Below are 19379 nucleotides of genomic sequence, written 5' to 3'. Positions count from 1 at the left end.
ATAGAAGGCCCTGCTCTTTACTTTCATAAATAAGTCATTATAAACTCATGTTAACTTTCACCATTTCTTCAATGAGCGTTTATAGAATGCAATTTCCCATAGGCTAGATATCATTCTTACAGAATATATGGCATATGGCATATTCTAAGGCATTAACAAATGTGAAAGACCAATAACAAAAGTCAAGTGGGACTGATAATTTAATAGATCAAAGAGATAAGAGAAAAAATAGAAAAAAATTAATAGAAAAAAATAAATAATAGAGGTCTTTTGACTTACCCAAGCAGTGTGCTCTTTCAAGTAACAACCTTTGTACTCAATGGTATTAGGGTGCTTCAACTGTCGTAAAAATTTGACTTCCTTAAGAATATCTTGCCATTTCTATTGAAGAAAAAAAGATTATCATTCTAAAGCTTAAAATAGTATTTTATTATCAAGTACACATACATCATTTCTTTTTATTTTTTAAAGGGACAAAGTAAATCTTTAATAAATGAAGAAGCCATTTAATCTTATGTTACTTCTTTAAGTTTGAATACATGTAAATGTAAATCTAACATCAAATACATATTTATTTATTTATTTATTTTAAATATATTTCTTTATTGATTTCAGAGAGGAAGGGAGAAGGAGAGATAGAAACATCAATGATGAGAGAGAATCATTGATCGGCTGCCTCCTGCACACCCCTTACTGGGGATCGAACCTGCAACCCAGGCACGTGCCCTTGGCCGGAATCGAACCTGGGACACGTCAGTCCACAGGCTGATTCTCTATCCACTGAGCCAAGCCGGCCAGGCCAAATACATATTTAAATCCATTGTACTAACCCCGTGATTGGCAAACTCTGGCTCGCGAGCCACATGCGGCTCTTTGGCCCCTTGAGTGTGGCTCTTCCTAAGCCCTAGGAGCACCCTAATTAGGTTAAAAACAATGTACCTACCTATATAGCTTAAGTTTAAAAAATTTGGCTCTCAAAAGAAATTTTAATCGTTGTACTGTTGATATTTGGCTCTGCTGACTAATGAGTTTGCCGACCACTGTACTAACCCATCTATTCCACAAAACAGCTGACTGCGTTAGAATATTAGGAATGTTTAGTGTATGCTCCAGAATGAAGGAAAAAAAAGAATTGTGATAAAAAATGTTTAAAGATGCTTGGCTCGAGTGGCTTAGTGGTTGAGCATTGACCTATGAACCAGGAGGTCACAGTTCAATTCCCAGTCAGGGCACATGCCTGGATTGTGCCCTCAATCCCCAATAGGGGGCATGCAGGAGGCAGCCGATCAATGATTCTCATCATTGATGTTTCTCTCTCCCTTCCTCTCTGAAATCAATAAAAATATATATTTTAAAAATATTTAAAGAACGTGTTTCTTCTATCAATTTCATATTAACTTGCTTATGTCAGTTTAGGTATTCAACTGTCTTTAACTTACCTCATGTGTCTGCTTCCCACTGTAAGACATTTTCTTAACTGCCACCACTTCATTGGTGTGAGCGTTTGTGGCCTGTGTTAAGACAGTGAAGAAAGTAAAACAGAAAGAATGAATGATGGTTCTTAAATATTTGACTAGAGAATTTAAAAAACATTTTCACACTTCATTATCACAATTTAAAGATTGTCCAACTTTTGATAGGTTTAGGTAGACATTTCCATCCCACTTTAAAGAACAGTTTATCTTAATCCCTCTCTGTATACATGCAAAGATTACACTATAAAAAATTAGGGTTTAATAAAATATATTCATTCAAACAGAAACAAGTCATATTTCTAAAACATCCACACTGGCTTCATCATATAGAACCTCCATCAATAAAGAACCAGTTAAATAAATATGGTACAGTTATATAATGAAATAACCATTAAAAGGTGGGAGGAATATACATGAATCAAAAACTCTCACACAATTATTTAATTACAATTGTGATAAATGCAACAAAGTACAGTGGGGCCTTGACTTACAAGTTTAATCCGTTCCGAGACCGAGCTCGTTAAGGAGCTCGTTAACTCAAATTACTCTGTCAACTCAATGCAAAAAATCGGGCGAGAGACAGCTGGTATCTCAAAAAACTCGTTAGTCGGGACACTCATAAGTCAAGGCCCCACTGTACAAGCACAGGATGTTAAGAGATCATTTAAAAAGTCTTAATTTAGTGCTGGAGGGTTGAATAGGAAAGGCTATCTTGTGGATGTAACACTTAATCTGAAATCTGTAGGACAAACAAGAGTTAAAGAGGGACAGGGATGCAATGTGCAGCATTTTCTAAGTAGGAGCATATATAAAGGTCCTAAGGCAGGAAAAAGTGTGGCATACAGTGGAAATGCACAGGGCTCAACTTCAAGCTTATAACTTTTTAATATTACCTTGACAGCAGTCAGTTGATATAGATACCATTAACTTGAATAACGCCTAGATTTCTGGACTGGTTTTTCTGCAATGACTATTTGCCTCTATTGGAAATATCATTTAATTTGTAGAATAGACATTAAAGCCAAGTGTATTTTTCAAGTAATAGAATGTGTAGAAGTCAAACTTTCTTAATCGAATATATCTAAATGATTCTTTTCCATTACTTACAAAATAAACTGCTCCAAAACTCCCATGTCCAATCTCATGCAAACCAATAAAAAGTTCTTCAGGATCATCTTTGTAGAACAGATCAGCAATCTCTGGGTCCTTTGGCACCCCTTTAGGCATGATGACCAGTACTTGCAAACGTTTTGCTTTTGATATCCCAATCAGCTTTATCTCTCATTGACAATATTTTGGGGGTAAATTTTTAGTACCTGTAGAAAAATTAAGTTTGACATTACCTTATTTCTAACACATTTTGTTTGGTGGCAATACAAATTGATATTAAAAAGCATTGTGGTCTTATAACTCCATAATAAAGACTAGTAACTCAAAAGAAAAATGGGCAAAAGATTTGAATAGACATTTCTCCAAAGATATGCAAGTGGCCATTAACACATGAAAAAAACATTCCACATCACTAGTCATTAGAAAAGTAAAATTAAAACAAGAGATATTTTTTCATACCCACTAGGATGGGCATTATAAAAAAGTCAGATAATAAGAATTGGTAAGGATGTGGAAAAATTGGAACTCTCTTAACACTGCTGGTGGGAATGTAAAATAGTGCAGCCATTTTGGGAAACAGATAGGCAGTTCATCAAAAACTTAAACACAGAGTTGCCATTTGACCCAGAAATCCTACTCCTAGGTATATAGCCAAGAGAAATGAAAACAGATGTCCACACAAAAATTTGTGCATAGATATTTATAGCAACATTACTCATTACAGCCAGAAGATGCAAACAACCCAAATGTCCATTTGGTGAATGAGTAAAAAAATGTGGTCTATCCATACAGTGGAGTATTATTCAGCCATAAAAACAAATGATGGGGAATGTCAAGGGGAGAGATAAAAAAGAAAAAAAAGAGGAGACATATATAATACTCTTTGTAATACTTTAAGCAATAAAACAATTTAAAAAAATGATGTACTGATACATGCTCCAACATGGATAAACCCAATAAACATGCTAAGTGAAAAAAGCCATATATTGTATGGTTTCATTTATAAAATACTTCTAGAATAAGTAAATCTACAGAGACAAAGTAGGCAATTGGTTGCCTAGTACTGGGGGAAAGGTGGGTTTGTGGGGATAACTTTAAAGGGTGGTGAAAATGTCCTAAAATTAACTGTGGTAATGGTAGTACAACTATTAATGTACTAAAACCCATTGATTTATATACTTTAAATGAGTAAATTATATAACATAAAAATTATATCTCAATAAATCTGTTTTTAAAAAAGCATTTTGGTCTAATTAATACTTTAATAATAACAGCTAACATTAATTAGGCCTTATTATGTGTCAGGCAACACTAGATACAATATATATTATCTCCGTTAAACCCCACAACAAATCATAATGTAAGACTTTATTATTTTGATATTATGGAACAAACTAAGACTAAGGTGAAACCACTTCCCCATGGTCAGGAAGCAAGTATTTAGTCTATACTATGACATAGTGATCTATGTATTTCCAGCAAATGGTGATCCATAGTACTCAGCTTTATTCAAAAAATATTCAAAAGTTTAAAATACATTTTAGTTCTCATAAATTTAGTTCATAGATCTTTCTATTTTTCCTAAAGGAAATCTTATGTTTTGTTCCCTTTGTGAACTTGGATTAGGCAAAGAAAAGCATTATCCATAAAAGAAAAAAATTGATAAATTAGACTTCATCAAGATTAAAAAACTTGACAAAATGAACAACCCAATTTTTTAAATGGGAAAAAATTGGAATAGACATTTCACTAAAAAAGTTATATGGATGGCAAATAAACAAAAGAAAATATGCTTAATACTATTCATCGGGAAGATACAAATTAAAACCCCAATGAAATACTGTACACACCTAGTAGAATGGCTACCATTAAAAAGACTAAGCATACCATGTATTGGCAAGATTGTAGAGTAACTGGGTCTCTCATTCATTGCTGGCGGAAATGTAAAAATGGAATGAACACTTTGGAAAACAGTTTGGCAATTTCTTAAATAGTTAAACATACATCTACCATCTGATGTAGCCATTCCATTCCTATGTATTTAGCCAAGAAAAATGAAAACATATGTCCAAACAAAGCACTGTACACAAATGTTCATGGCAGCTTTATTTTTAATGGCCCAAACTGGAAACAACCCAAATGCCCATCAACAGATGAATGGATAAACAATCTGTGGTAAATGCAGACAATGGAATGTAACTTAGCAATAAAATGAACTATATTGATACATGCTACAACATGGATGAATCTCAAAATAATTATGCTGAGTGAAAGAAGCCAGATAAAAAAGAAAGAATACATACTTTATGGCTTTATTCATATAAAATTCTAGAAAACACAAATTAACCTAACATGACAGAAAGCACATCAGTGGTTGCCCAGGGATAAGGATGGGTGAGAAGAGAAGAGAGAGAGAGAAGGAAGGAGTAAAATGGGGCATAAGAAAGCTTTGGGGAATGATGGACATGTATATTCAATATGATGATGGCTTCATATAGATATTTATTTATTAGTATATAAATGTAGAAATAGATATGAATAAAGGGAAATAAGCAATAAATAAATATAATTGAGAAAGATATTAATGAATTACTAATAAATCTACTGGTGAATTCTTAAATGCATTGATAAATGTATTACTAAATATGATATATTTATAATTATTATATTTACATATAAGTGTGTTTAACATATTCCTAGTATGCTCTTGAAATATATTAAATTATTGTATGTAAAAAATCAATAAGGTTGTTTTAAAAAGAAAGATACAATTTAAAAAATGAAAGGCAAATAGAATGGGAGTGGTTCTTACAAATTATTTGCCAGTTATTTTTGATATCAAGGAGGTAAAAACATACATATACATACACCCACTCACACACTCAAAGGACATAAACATTAAATTTAAAAAAGAAATAGCAGGAGCCATTAATGAAATGAAACATGTATAATTTCACTAGTAATTAAAGAAGTAAAAACTAAAATAATAAGACATCTCATTTCACCCACCAAATTAGCGAAGTAATAGAAAATATACATTTTTTTTTTTTGGTATGGGCATAAGGACACATTACTGAAAGAATAGAATGAGTACAGTGTTTGACGCAGTAATATACTAATGGGAATTTACATGAGGCCATTTCTTTACTGTTTGTTTTGTTTTAGTAAAAGGCAGGGTATAAGTAGAGCATAGGAGAGATGCCACAGTGAAGATGGGAAATATGGCTTCTTTAACCTGTAAGTTTAGATTTCTTTGAAGGCTTATGTTTTATTTGAAGTTGGGATTTCAGGTAATTTTTAAATTTCCTCTTTTTACTTATGTGTATTACTACAATAAAAATTTTATTTCCAGAAAATAATTTGATAATAGAAATCAACTTGAGCTCATTTCTTTTAACCAAATAATTCTCTATTGTAAGCTATAAATGAGAATAATAAAAATTTATAAGGAAATAACTTGAAACTAAAAAACTTTATAAAAGAACATTTTATCCCAATTTTATTAATATTTTCCCTTTTAATATATTTTTCTTAGGAATATACTAAAAATTAATTATAGAAAAAACAGAAAAGCCTGAATGGCGTGGCTCAGTGGTTGAGTGTTGACCTAAGAACCATGATGTAACGGTTAGATTCCCAGTCAGGGCACAAGCCTGGGTTGCAGGCTCAATGCCCAGCAGGGGGCCTGCAGAAGGCAGCTGGTCAATGATTCTCTCTCATCATTGATGTTTCTATCTCTCTCTTCTTCTCCCTTCCTCTCTGAAATCAATAAAAATATATTTTTTTAAAAAAGAAAAAAACCAGAATGTACCACTTATTTCCATTTTATAGGAGAAAGCTAAGTTATGGATCTATATGGACAATACCTTTTTGTGTATGGCACAAAATACACTGTATTGCTCAAATTCATTTTAGCAGCAACCTTTTCTTCCCCTTTTGTAACTTCAGTCTTTGTATTTATGATGCACCTATAGAAAGAGAAGAAGAAAATACATAATTGCAGGGTCAAATTAAAGGAGTAATAATCAATAACACAGTCATTTATAATATTTATAAATGTAACATTACAAAGTTAAAATTTTATCTTTAGCTGTTTTGGATGACAAATGTAAAAGGTAAAAATTTCACAACAGAGTCACAGGCTACTCTTTCACAAGCAATACCAGGAAAACAAATGTGTCACTAGATTTCAGAATCTATATTGAGGCTTCCACTGGTTTGTTTGAGTCCAGGGAAACTCAATAGAGGCTACCCGTAGACACGACTAATCTGACAGCACACAGTGATGTTACTGATTGTCTGTCAATAAGGCGTATATTCTGAATTGCTTTTCCAATAGGCATGATGATTTACATTGACTCATCTATCTTCCCTTTTCTAGGCTCTCCTATAACCAATCTCCTGCATTTTGGGAGTAATGATTATTCTTTATTATCTATTAAAAAAGTACATGCCCAATGTAGAAAATCTGGGAAATATATAATACTATGAAAAAAAATCCATAATTCTACCCCGGACAAACTCCATTAACAATCTGGCATACATTTCTCCAAGCACACATTTATATTTTCATACTCATATTTATTTTGTTACACTGCTGAGATCACATTTATAGATATAATTTCATAGACTACCTCTCTCTTTTGTTTTTTAATCCTCACCTGAGGATATTTTTCCATTGATTTTTAGAGAGAGTGGAAGAAAGAGGGAAAGACAGAGAGAAATATTGTTGTGAGAGAAAAACACATCAATTGGTTGCCTCCTGCTCGCGCCCAACGAGGGCCCGGGCCAGGGCGGAACTTGCAACTGAGGTACGTGCCCTTAACCAGAATAGAGCCTGGGACCCTTCAGTCTGCAGGCTGACACTCTATCCAAGGAGCCAAATCAGCTAGGGCTAGACTATCTCTTTTATCTAACTATATTATAAGCATTTTGCCATATCATCAAACACTATTCACAAAGATCATTTAATGACTACTCAATGTATATCTGATGGAAGAGTCACAATTCACTCATAACCATCTCTCCACAATATGAAGCCAAGGCCACAGTCTACCCTTTGTTGAACTATTAAAAATTATTTTGAAGATCTTTGTGCATATTACCTATCTATGTTTTAGGGCTTTCTTTGGAATGGATTTCTAGAAGGACAGTTGTTGTGTCAAAGAATATAACAATTTAAAACTAATGTTACTGAAATAATTTTTAGACACTTGAGTAGTGGCTAGGGGGTTGAGGGGACTGGGGGACTCCGGAGGCAGGCGCCGCGAGCCTGCTGCCCCGGAGGGGCTGAGGGGACTGGGCACTGCCATCTTATGGATGTGGGTGCCGCCATCTTTGAGGGCAGGGCAGCAATTAGCATATTCCCTCCTTATTGGCTCTGGGCACCACCATCTTTGCAATAGCGTAGGAGTCAATTAGCATATTCCCTCTTTATTAGATAGGATGCTATTATAATCACTTGTGTACAAGTTTTTTTGTGAACATACATTTTCTCTTAATTAAATACCTAGGAGTTGAACTGCTTGGCCCATGGCATCTTTATATAACAGATACTCTATAAAAATCTGCTGAAATATTCTTCCCTTTTTTCCATCACAATTTTATACTAAAAATTACCTTTCAATGTACCCTTCCCTTAAAATATGAAAAAGAACATTTTTCCTTCCAAGAGGACAGCATTTTAAGAATTAACTGAAAATGAAATAATATGCATGAAATTATTTTTTCCCCTCTTCCTTGACCACCTGGAAACTCAGTCCCCTCAACCCCCTATTGTATTTATAGTGAGAAATTAGAACTCTGCCAAGAATGTAGTATTTCAAGTCTTAGGCCCTTAGGCCAACTGAACAATTCATATAGTAGAAGATTTCATCAGAGATGTGCAACTGAAATAATCTTCATTCTTTATTCTAAGAAAGGGAAATCATCCAACAATAATAATCAAGTAAATTATTTTTCACAGTCATTATGACTTCATATAAGAAAGACCATTTGATGGGGAGTATAAATGTAGATATTTTAAATAATTTCCCTTTGCCCAGCATTTTTCAAGAAAAAGGATTCACAGAAGATCTTAGTTGCCTTAAAATATTGTAATCACACTTCAACAATAAATCTGGAGCCAACTAGTTTGAAAAATCCACAATATTTTGGCATTAGGGAATAAGAATCATAATGTTTCATCTGTGAAAGAATTTTAAAGATTAGACATTTCAACTTTTGTATTAAACTAAATAGCAAAAAAGTTAAGTATCAAATCACAGCTATGTAGTAGTGTTACCCCACATTAAAATCCAGGTCTTCTGATTTCTCACTCTAGGAAACTTTATTCTGAAAACTTTGTTGCCTAAATCAGACTTCAGAACAGCAGTTTTCCTATTTTTGCCCATAATTTAGAGAGTGATCAAGAAAAATTTGACTTAATATAAAATTGGACTTCCATGTCATCATTTCTCTGAAGGCACTCATAACACTTGAATATATAGTGGTGGGTTCAGTTCTTATGAGGACGAAAGAGTAAGCAAATTTGGGGATCTCTTTAAGAAAAATTTTTTTACCAAATTCCCACACAAAAATAGGTATTAGGCTGAACGGGTGGCTCAATTGATTGGAGCAGTATCCCGTACACTGAAAGTTCACCATTCAATTCCCAGTCAGGGCACATAACCAGGTTGCAGGTTTGATCTCCAATTGGGGAACTTGTGGGAGGAAACCAATCAATGTTTCCCTCTCACATCCATGTTTTTTCTCTCTCTCTCTACCTCTCTCTCAAAACCAATAAACACATATTTAAAAACAAAACAAAATAGGTATAGGGCCTCAGAAGGGGCTGGTGTAAATGAGGGACTCTCAAACTTAAGCTTCACAGTAAATTAGCCTGTGTAAATTCCCATGATTTCATTCATTATCTTGCTCCCAGAAGGTAGTTGCAGCCAGGTAAAATCTTCATTTTACATCAGTGAAAAATGAAGTAAAAATAGGTGATACGACTTTTTCAAAGTCAAGACTAGGCTAGGAGCTTCTCTCCTCTATCTGTAATGCAACCTCCCTAAAAGACTTGAAGAGAACTGTCTCTACAGAAAGAAACAGAGCTGTCTGGGTTAGTTGTTGTTACTGCCTGCCACTGATATTTAAGTGATATCTGAGGTAAGAAACTCTGTTTATGGTACTTTCTCTTTGAAAATGAAAATAGATGATAGTTGCTTTTTATGCCACTAATTATATATGCCCATTGTGATCATCTATCACTCCATTTGAGAACTGGAAAGGGACCTTAATGATCAACTAATTTCTACTTAGCAAATAATGCAGAAGAGGTTGGGGGTTACTGATTATCATAATAATTGTAACCTTTAGACTACTCCTGGGTCAACTGACATTAAATAAAAACATTATGCACACATCATAGAGAAAGAATTAGAAGAATACAGACCGTAATGTTAATAATGATTATTTTGGGGTATTGAGAAGATAGGCATTTTGTTTTCTTTTTATTTTCAGCATTTTCTCCCCTGACCATTTATCACATTATAATGAAAAAAGATAACATGTTTTTAAAAGATTGAATTGAAATAGAAGGCAACTAGAGCAGGGAGGTCAGATTAGGGCTACCCAACAAGGATGACAGTCTTATTCCAGAATGAAGGCCGAAGGCAGATATCATGCCATGGCTTCAAGAATCTGGATGCAAGAATAACATGGTAATAATGTGACATAGTCAGCAAGTGGCTGTAAGCCTGGAAAAGACATGGGAATCAAAGTTAGCTCTGAGGCTCTAAGAACAAGCAACAGTGAAGACAATTACTCTATGAAAAAGAATAGGAAATTCAGTCAAAGGAATAAGTTTAATGGAAAAAACATGGTGTTTTCTAGCCAAATAGACTTTTAAGTGCTAGATGGGCATCCAGGTAGAGATGTATAGCAAGTAGAATGAAATGAAGGCCAGGTAAAGCTCTGCTTGGCCTTCACTATGAACTGGAATTCAGGGAAAATAACATAGCTAGAAATTCAGATCTAGAATTATTTGTTTAAGGTAGATAAGAAACTCAAGAAGGAACCATGGTAACTCAGGCCAAGAATGCAGTGAGAAGAGAAAGCTAAGAAGAAAATCTTTGGAAAATATTCCAAAGTTGAATTATTAGTGTTGGTAAGTAAGTGTAAAATATAATATTTTATTTCTATAATTAAGCATTCACTCCATTTTATATATAATCAAAAGGTTAAAATGACTTCCCTAAGTTTAACAAATTGAGATGAATAGTCAAATACTACTATCAGAAATAAAATTTAGATTTTTATATGACTCTGCCTTTCGTTTCATGTCAATTATTAAGCAAAAAAATCCCTTGTCTTTCTGTCTATGGAAATATATATATATTTTAAAAAATATGTGCAGCCCTGCTGGATGGCTCAGTGGGTGAGCATCCACCCATGAACCAGGAGATCACGGTTTGATTCCTGGTCAGGGCACATGCCTGGGTTTTAGCCTTGATCCCCAGTGGGGGACCTGTAGGACAAAGCTGATCAATGATTCTCCTTCATCACTGATGTTTCTATCTCTCTCTCCCTCTTCCTTCCTATCTCTGAAAATAAATAAAAACATTTTTTAAAATGTGCATCAGTAATAAAATGAACCAGCTGACTTTTTTCCTGGTCTTAGGGCTACTCAAGACTGTTTCTAAGTTCCATTTCAACCCTAAAAGTCTATGATCCTGGCATGTTGCTTGATTTTAAAATCTTTTATTCAGATTCACACACACAAAAATGCCCTGAGTTCAAGGTATGTAAAATTCTCAGCAATCAATTTCACTTTAATTGTCCCAAGTCAAATAAAAGAAAAACCCAAGATATTAACACCTTTAGCTTCTGCAAATTTTACCTCCCACTGATCACCAAATATGTGAAGGCACTGTAAGAGCTCTGTATTTATAACTTTTGACTCCCTGCTATAGGATTACAGTGCCAGGCTCTGGAGAAAATAGAACACGCAGAAATAAGAGCTTTGAAAATAAACCTTCTTACAGCTAATGAAGGATTACCTGACATGCAATTTTTCTAAAATGTCACAGCTATTAGCAAGTTCTTTTGTTGTTGTTTGTTTGGGACCATTCTACCTTGTCTCCACTTTGTTGCTCTGAAAATAACATTTTTTTCTTAAGCACAGTCAGATGTAGGAGCCCCAAAACTTCAAAATTAAGTTGTATATACTTATATTTAAATTTATTTTTTTAGAAAAAGGTCTTCTTGGCCTTCACTATGAACTGAATTTAGATTTTGAAACTCTAACCCCCAATGTAATTATATTTTGAGATAGGGGAGGTAATTAAGGTTAAGTGAGGTCATTAAGGGTTCGGCCCTAATTCTTTAGGATTAGTGGCTTTATAAGAGAAGAAAGAGAAAAGATCTCTCTCTCTCTCTCTTCCCCTCACCTCACACATGCAAGGAGGAAAGGCCTTGTGAGCACAACTCCAGAAAGCAGTCATCCTGCAAGCCAGAAAGAAGGAGCTCACCAGAAACCTAATCAGTTGGCACCTTGGTCTTGGACTTCCCAGTCTCTAAAAAGGTGAGAAAATACATTTCTGTGTTTAAACCACTTAGTCTGATATAGCAGACTGAGGAGATTAAGATAGAGCCTCCTTAAATTTTTGAACAAAAATTTGGACAATTTTCAAATGATTACTAAATCAGTAGCCAAAATGTATTCTTTTTTAGGTAGCTAGAAAAACTGATCCTTTGATAATTATCCTCCTTTCAAAAATATATCTCAACTAGAGGCCCGGTGTACAAAAATTTGTGCACTCGGGGGTCCCTCAGCCTGGCCTATGCCCTCTTGCAGTCTGGGACCCCTCGGAGGATGTCCACCTGCTGGCTTAGGCCCGCTCCCTGAGGGATCGGGCCCAAGCTGGCAGTCAGACATCCCTTTGGCAGCCCGGCAGCCCTCGGGGAAAGTCCACTTGCCAGCAGGGAGCAGGCCTAAGCTGCAGTCGGACATCCTTAGCGCTGCTGAGGAGGCGGGAGAGGCTCCCCCACCACCGCTGTACTGGCAGCCGTCAGCCTGGCTTGTGGCCAAGCAGAGCTCCCTCTATGGGAGCGCACTGACCGCCAGGGGGCAGCTCCTGCATTGAGCATCTGACCCCTGGTGGTCAGTGTGTGTCATAGTGACCAGTCATTCCCAGTCGTTCTGCTGTTAGGGTCAGTTTGCATATTACCCTTTTATTATATAGGATAGAGGCTTGGTGCATGGGTAGGGGCTGGCTGGTTTCCCGGATCAGGGTGGGGGTCCCACTGGGGTGCCTGGCCAGCCTGGGTGAGGGGCTGATGGCTGTTTTCAGGTTGGTCAAGCCCACCCTCAGTGGGGACCCTCACCCCATGGAGGTTTGGCCAGCCTGGGTGAGAGGCTAATGGCTGTTTTCAGGCTGGCCACACCCCCTTTAGGGTAGGGGGTCCCCACTGGGGTGCATGGCCAGTCTGAGTGAGGGGCTGAGGGCCATTTTCAGGCTGGCCAAGCCTCCCGGCGACGGAAGCTCCCAGCCTCTTTTTTAATTTAATTTTATTTTTTTTATTCTGGGATTTATTTACCTTCTATAATTGAAACTTTGTAGCCTTGAGAGGAGCTCAGAGCCGGCCAGAGCGGGTGGGAGGGAAGCCTCCTGCTCACTCCAGCTCCGTGGCCACAGCTGGCTGAAAGCAGGTATCTGGGGTTTATTTACCTTCTATAATTGAAACTTTGTTGCTTTGAGTGGAGCTCACAGCTGGCCACGGCAGGCAAGAAAGCTTGGCTTCCTCCATCATTGGGGCAACCAAGCCTCCTGCTTGCTCCAGCTCTGTGGCTGCCAGCTGCCATCTTGGTTGGGTTAATTTGCATATAGTCGCTCTGATTGGCTGGTGGGTGTGGCTTAAGGCATAGCAAAGGCATGGTCAATTTGCATGTTTGTCTTTTATTAGTGTATATAATTCAAAGAATTGGGTAAAATGGTATTCTTTGAAATAGAAGAAAAAATTTATAATTGTCTCCACCCAATAACTTAAAAAGCACACATAAATAAAATAACTAGAGTACACATACTTGATTAAGTGTAAAATCTTGACCTAAAATCTGTTTCCAAAGACTCTTTACATTTATTTGATCTTTCAACAATACTGCCTCTGAATATGAATCTCAAATGTTTAAGTTCTGCAAGATATGAGTGATTACAAGTACTTTCTTGTTCAGGTATTTAAAGCAATTTCTTCATTCTTGAGTAATTTACTTTAAATTTAGAAGCTGAATGAACCCTTAACAGCTCTCTATAGCGCTACCTGATATTAAAAACTTTTTATAGCTGTTTATGGATGAAATCCATCCTCTACTACTGTTTGCATTATCAACCTGAAAGAAAAATCTGACCATGCCATTCTACAGCTTAAAACCCTTTAATCCCACCAGGTACAGGATAAAACATCCAAACTCCTTGTAGATGGATGGCAAATGTGATCTGCTCCTTGTCTGCTCTTGAACCCTATCCTTAGGAATTCTGGGGCCTCACAGTGGGCACCTCAGCTATCTCAAAGTACTTCCTTGGGATGTGAAGAAGTACCTGTTGGCAAACCCTTTCTTCTTCCTAGCTCACTAGAATTTGTTCAAGAATCTGCTTACATAATACCACTTCAGGGAAACTTTCTTGACTCTCTCTTAAGCTGGGTGGGTTATTTTCCTTTTTTGTCCCATAGAAAGATGCTGTAAACATTTTTTCCCAAGTTGGAAACATGCATCTTTTAATTAGTGTCACTCATTGAGATGTAAACATTTCTTATATACACAGTACAAACACAAGATTTAGGTTGTCTTAGGTAGGACCATATTAGGACCATATGCTGATAAAAGGCAGGGATCATATTTATATCACCAGTGCTGAACATACTATCTATACACTACATGTGTCCAAAAAATGCTGTTCAATTATACTAATTCATATATAAAATGTATTAAGGTATTTATCATTTAAGGAATATTATGGTAAATAATTTTGTTAAGCAAGAAACTATCACTGTTTTTTAAAAATTACTATTTCTACAGGTTGCTTTACTTAAAATGGTTTTGACCTTTATTTTAGAAATGTACTATTTTATTTAATAATACAGTACCCAAATGTCAATAATTTCAGAATTATCAGCACTCCCAACTTACTTGTTTAAGAACCTATTTCTTTCAACGAGTGTCTTAAAGAAGTGGCATTTGATATCATCCCATTTAAACATCTAGAAACCCCTTTGGAGTCGGAGTCTACACTATTAGTTTTTAAAAATTGAAATAAAATCTATATTACACATTAAATGAAAATTTAATCCTGCTCTACAATATTTCTTCTATGTGGACAGTCATAATAGATGGTATCCTTTTTTTTTTTTTTTTTTTTTTTTTTTCTACTTTCCTCTGTATTTATTTTTTTTTTTTTTTCGCTTAAAGTATTACAAAGGGTATTACATAAGTGTCCTTTTTTTCCCCCCCGCCCTTGGCAAACCCCTACCCTCCCTTACCCCCCAGTGTCTTATGTCCATTAGTTATGCTTATATGCATGCATACAAGTCCTTCGGTTGAACTCTTACTCCCCTCCCTCCCGCCCCCCAACTCTCTCTGGCCTTCCCACTGCAGTTTGACAATCAGTTTGAGGCAGCTCTGCCTCTGTAATTAGATGGTATCCTTGCATTAAGTAGTTTAGAATCCACTACTTAAGCCTGCCTTCAGTCAGCAAGGCTAAATATCACTTATATTGGTTTATATGCATTCATTCAGTTGCCTTTGATAAGTGAACTAATCTTGGAATAAATATAACAGAAAAGAGAAAATCAGGAAGCATTTATTTTAGACTATTGCAGGCACTAAAGATAGAAGAGGTTCCTTTCCTTAGAACCTAGTTTAATGTAATCAACATCATCATTACCATGCTAACATTTAATCAATGCTCACTAGGTGCCAGGCACTGTGTATTATCTCATTTAATTCTTAACACTACAAGAGTTAGTATTATTGATTTCTGTTTACAGATAAATATCTATTCCAACTTCACAGAACTAGCACTTATAGAGCTGTTTTTCAAATCTAGACAATATAACCTCACGCATAGTCCCTTAACCACTATGATATAGTATCAAGTTAAATCACTGTATGAGAGATATCAGAAATTAATGATTCAATACATTATAAAGGATCCCATTTAGCCTACAATATTCCTGAATACTAACTATTTGATCATTTTGATTTGCTTTACCCAAGGTTAAAACAGAAGGTCAAGCCCCTCCCATTTAAAACTTTTTACTTTGTGATTTAAAAAGAAGGCAATGTCATCATTGAGAATTTCTGCTCAGTGAAAAGTAGTGTAGCCAATTCTAGACAAGGGGAGCCTAAGTACTCCAAAATCTTCTGAGGTTACCCTGTCCTGGGACTTGCCTTTATACCTCCGAAAGTTAGTATTTAAAACCTGGAACTCTTGCCTAGTTTCTAATGTTGAAAGGATAACTCAACATTCTTAGTCACTTTTAATTTTGCTTTGCCACTGGCAGATAGGGCAAGCATCCACATATGTTGACAGAATACATGTTAGAGTAGTTTACTCCCGTTGAAAATTGCCTTACACTGTTTTAGCAATTCTCTCTACAGGAACTGCCTTTTTCAGAAGTATATGAATCTATATCTGTTCTAGGTAATCCTATATAATAAAAGGCTAACATACAAATTGTCCCCTTGACGGGGAGTTTGACCAGTCCAACCTGGGGGTGGAGCCGGCCGGCCAACTACCCATGGCCCCTCCCACCAGCCGATCTGGCCTGATTGGCTCCAATCAGGTGGACCAGCCAGACCCTACCCATGCACGAATTCGTGCACCGGGCCTCTAGTATTATAATAACAGTTTACTGTGAATATCTTTGGTTCCTCAACTAGAAAGTGTTTCTCGATCTTTTCCACCATATGGAGTGATCCTTTTCTAATGCTCCTAAGCAGCTCCTGAGTGTGATTTTTAAATATATGGATTTCAACTTAATTCCTAATTCATTTCACAAATATTTATTTAGTGCCTACTATGTGCCAGTCTAAGCACCAAGGAAAACAAAAAGCCCTAGTCACTTCAAGAAACTAAACGAACCTACCTACCCTGAGGTGCTATAATTTTGGCAGAGAGAAAGAGACAATTAACAATAAACATGATCAAGTAAATCATTACTATAAAAGAAAGATGAGCACTTTGGAAACAGAAAAACAGAGCAGGATGGGGATCAGAAATGCCGGGGAGTCTAGCTGCAATTTTAAACTGGGTGATCAGGATAGACCTCCTCATTGAGGAGATTTTTTAACTTTCTCAAATTTGGAAGGAGATGCAGGAGGTGCCAATACCTATGGGGAGAGTTTTCTAGGCAAAGGGCATAGCTAGTACAAAGGCCTCAGGGCATGTGGCTGGAGCAGAGTGAGCAAAGGGTGAGCAGTGGGAGACAGGACCAGAGCAGAAAAAGGGAGGGGAGCAGGTCATACAGGACCTTAGAGATTACTGTAAGGATTCTGGTTTTTACTGTGAGAGTGAGCCACTGCAGGGTTTTGAGGAGAGAAGCATCACAATCTAACTTATATTTAAGGGATAACTCTGCTACTCTGAGACAAAACTGAGGGACAACGTAAAAGCAGGGAGTCCAGTTAGAAGGCTATTATAATAACCCACGTGATTATAATGGTGAGATTATGGTGGCTTAAACCAAAGAAATAGCAGTGAAGGTGGTGAGAACAGATTATAATTGAATAATTTACATAATAAACTGTACGCACATATAATGTACAATCTGATGAGTTTTGTCAGGTGTCTATGCTTGTGAAATCATCACCACAAACAAGGGAACATTTCCATCCTTCAAAAATTTCCTTTTGCTCTGTTACTTAAGTCTCTTCCCTCCAACTCTAGTTCCTCAAGCAAACACTGACCTGCTCTCTGTCACTATAGATTAGTTGGCATTTTTTAGTTTCATGGAAGTGTAATTATACAGGATATACTGTATATATTCCTTCATATCTGACTTTTGTCACTGTATTGTGATTTTGAGATTCATCCATGTGTTTGTATAACAGATACTGGATTTGCTGATAGATACTGATTTGTTTATAATGTGGATATTAAAGAAAGAGTCATTTAGAATGGTTTCAAGGCTTTTAGTCAAAGAAAACTGGAAAAAATGGAACTGCCATCAACTGAGAATGAAAATTGTCAGGAGGAAAAGGCTAGGGAAAGATTATCCAGGTGGAGATATTTAGTCACTTTCAAGTTTAAAAAGTGGGAGGAATGGGCATAACATGATTAGCATAGGCAGCAGCTAATACATTATCTTCATGTTCCAATTGAGACAGATCCTGTAGAATGCCCTGGTATGAGATATGATATTCTGGAAAATGACCACATCACATACGTGTGTGTGTGTGTGTGTGTGTGTGTGTGTGTGTGAGATACTTCAGGGAAATGAAAAAGAGAAAATGATAAAAGCAAAAATGGCCAAAGCTTAAAACTTGGTGAATCTAGGTAAAAGGTATATCTTTTTTGAATCTTATAACTTCTCTGTATGCTTGGAAAAAAGAAATGAGATGGCTGAAACTGGTTTGGCTCAGTGGATAGAGCGTCGGCCTGCGGACTGAAAGGTCCCAGGTTCGATTCCGGTCAAGGGCATGTACCTGGGTTGCGGGCACATCCCCAGTAGGAGATGTGCAGGAGGCAGCTGGTCGATGTTTCTCTCTCATCGATATTTCTAACTCTCTATCTCTCTCCCTTCCTCTCTGTAAAAAATCAATAAAATATATTAAAAAAAAAAAAGAAATGAGATGGGAAGACCAACAGTCACCTCTTGTTTATTAAACAGCAGTTTAATTTTGACTGACAAATAACATCTTAGGCCATCCATTTAACCTCTATACCTCAAATTATTTTCTTGTAAGATGGGTGACATTTTTCTGTCTTCACAGTAAAGGTATACAACATTTAATTGTTCTATATGTATTTTAAAGTGTTTTAAAATGCCAAAGTATTAATTGTGAATGAAAAAGAGGCGACATAGCAGACCTGACAAGCAAGCTCAGAGGACTATTTGGCAGGTGTGACAAGCTCAGTGACCAAAGTAGCCACACTTGATGATAAATTCCCAACTGGGTAGGTCATGTTGGGTAGCCAAACCCCAGGCCTATAGCTTCCTTAGTAAAAGGTTAATCTCTACCTTAATAGAGCCTGCCCATTGTTCTTGTGCATCTAGGATAACATACCTTTGAAATGCCAGAGAAATCTTCATTTCCAGATGCCTGCAGTGGTTCTCAACCTTCCTAATGCCGCGACCCTTTAATATAGTTCCTCATGTTGTGGTGACCCCCAATTTCATTGTTACAAATTGAACATAATTAAAGCATAGTGATTAATCACAAAACAATATGTAATTATATATGTGTTTTCCGATGGTCTTAGGCGACCCCTGTGAAAGGGTCGTTGGACCCCAAAGGGGTCGGGACCCACAGGTTGAGAACTGCTGCCTTAGAGGCATACCCATCCTAAGGAGAGAGCAAGTGCACCAAAACTCATTGCTATCTTGTTGCCTGCATACCACCTCTACTTACTGTAATGTTAAATATTAACTACCTTGCACCCATCAATGTAAAAGAAGTATTTATCTCTCCATTTTGCTTTTTATCCAATTCCAAAGATTTCCCTCTCCCCTCTTTACTTTCTCCCACCTCCTTGATCAACCACCGATGGATTTCATACCACTAGCTAAATAAAGAGATGTCATACTATGACA

General features: G+C 36.4%; 1 protein-coding gene across 3 annotated transcripts in view; it reads right to left on the bottom strand.

Annotated features, from left to right (window-relative positions):
- TAOK3 (TAO kinase 3) overlaps positions 1-19379 on the bottom strand; it is a 155796-nt gene that overhangs the window by 80120 nt on the left and 56297 nt on the right. For all 3 annotated transcript variants that reach the window (XM_070400093.1, XM_070400095.1, XM_070400094.1), the window contains exons 2-5: positions 6452-6553; positions 2583-2791; positions 1440-1511; positions 280-381 (exon numbers count right to left, since the gene is read on the bottom strand). In XM_070400093.1, coding sequence (XP_070256194.1) covers positions 280-381; positions 1440-1511; positions 2583-2702 — 294 coding nt within the window. In that variant the 5' untranslated portion in view covers positions 2703-2791; positions 6452-6553. The remainder of the gene's footprint in view (positions 1-279; positions 382-1439; positions 1512-2582; positions 2792-6451; positions 6554-19379) is intronic.

Source organism: Myotis yumanensis, unplaced genomic scaffold (genome assembly GCF_028538775.1).
Source record: "Myotis yumanensis isolate MYYU_CA2020_CCGP unplaced genomic scaffold, mMyoYum1.0.hap1 SCAF_19, whole genome shotgun sequence".
Lineage (NCBI taxonomy): Eukaryota > Metazoa > Chordata > Mammalia > Chiroptera > Vespertilionidae > Myotis > Myotis yumanensis.
This window is presented reverse-complemented; position numbering and strand designations above follow the sequence as displayed.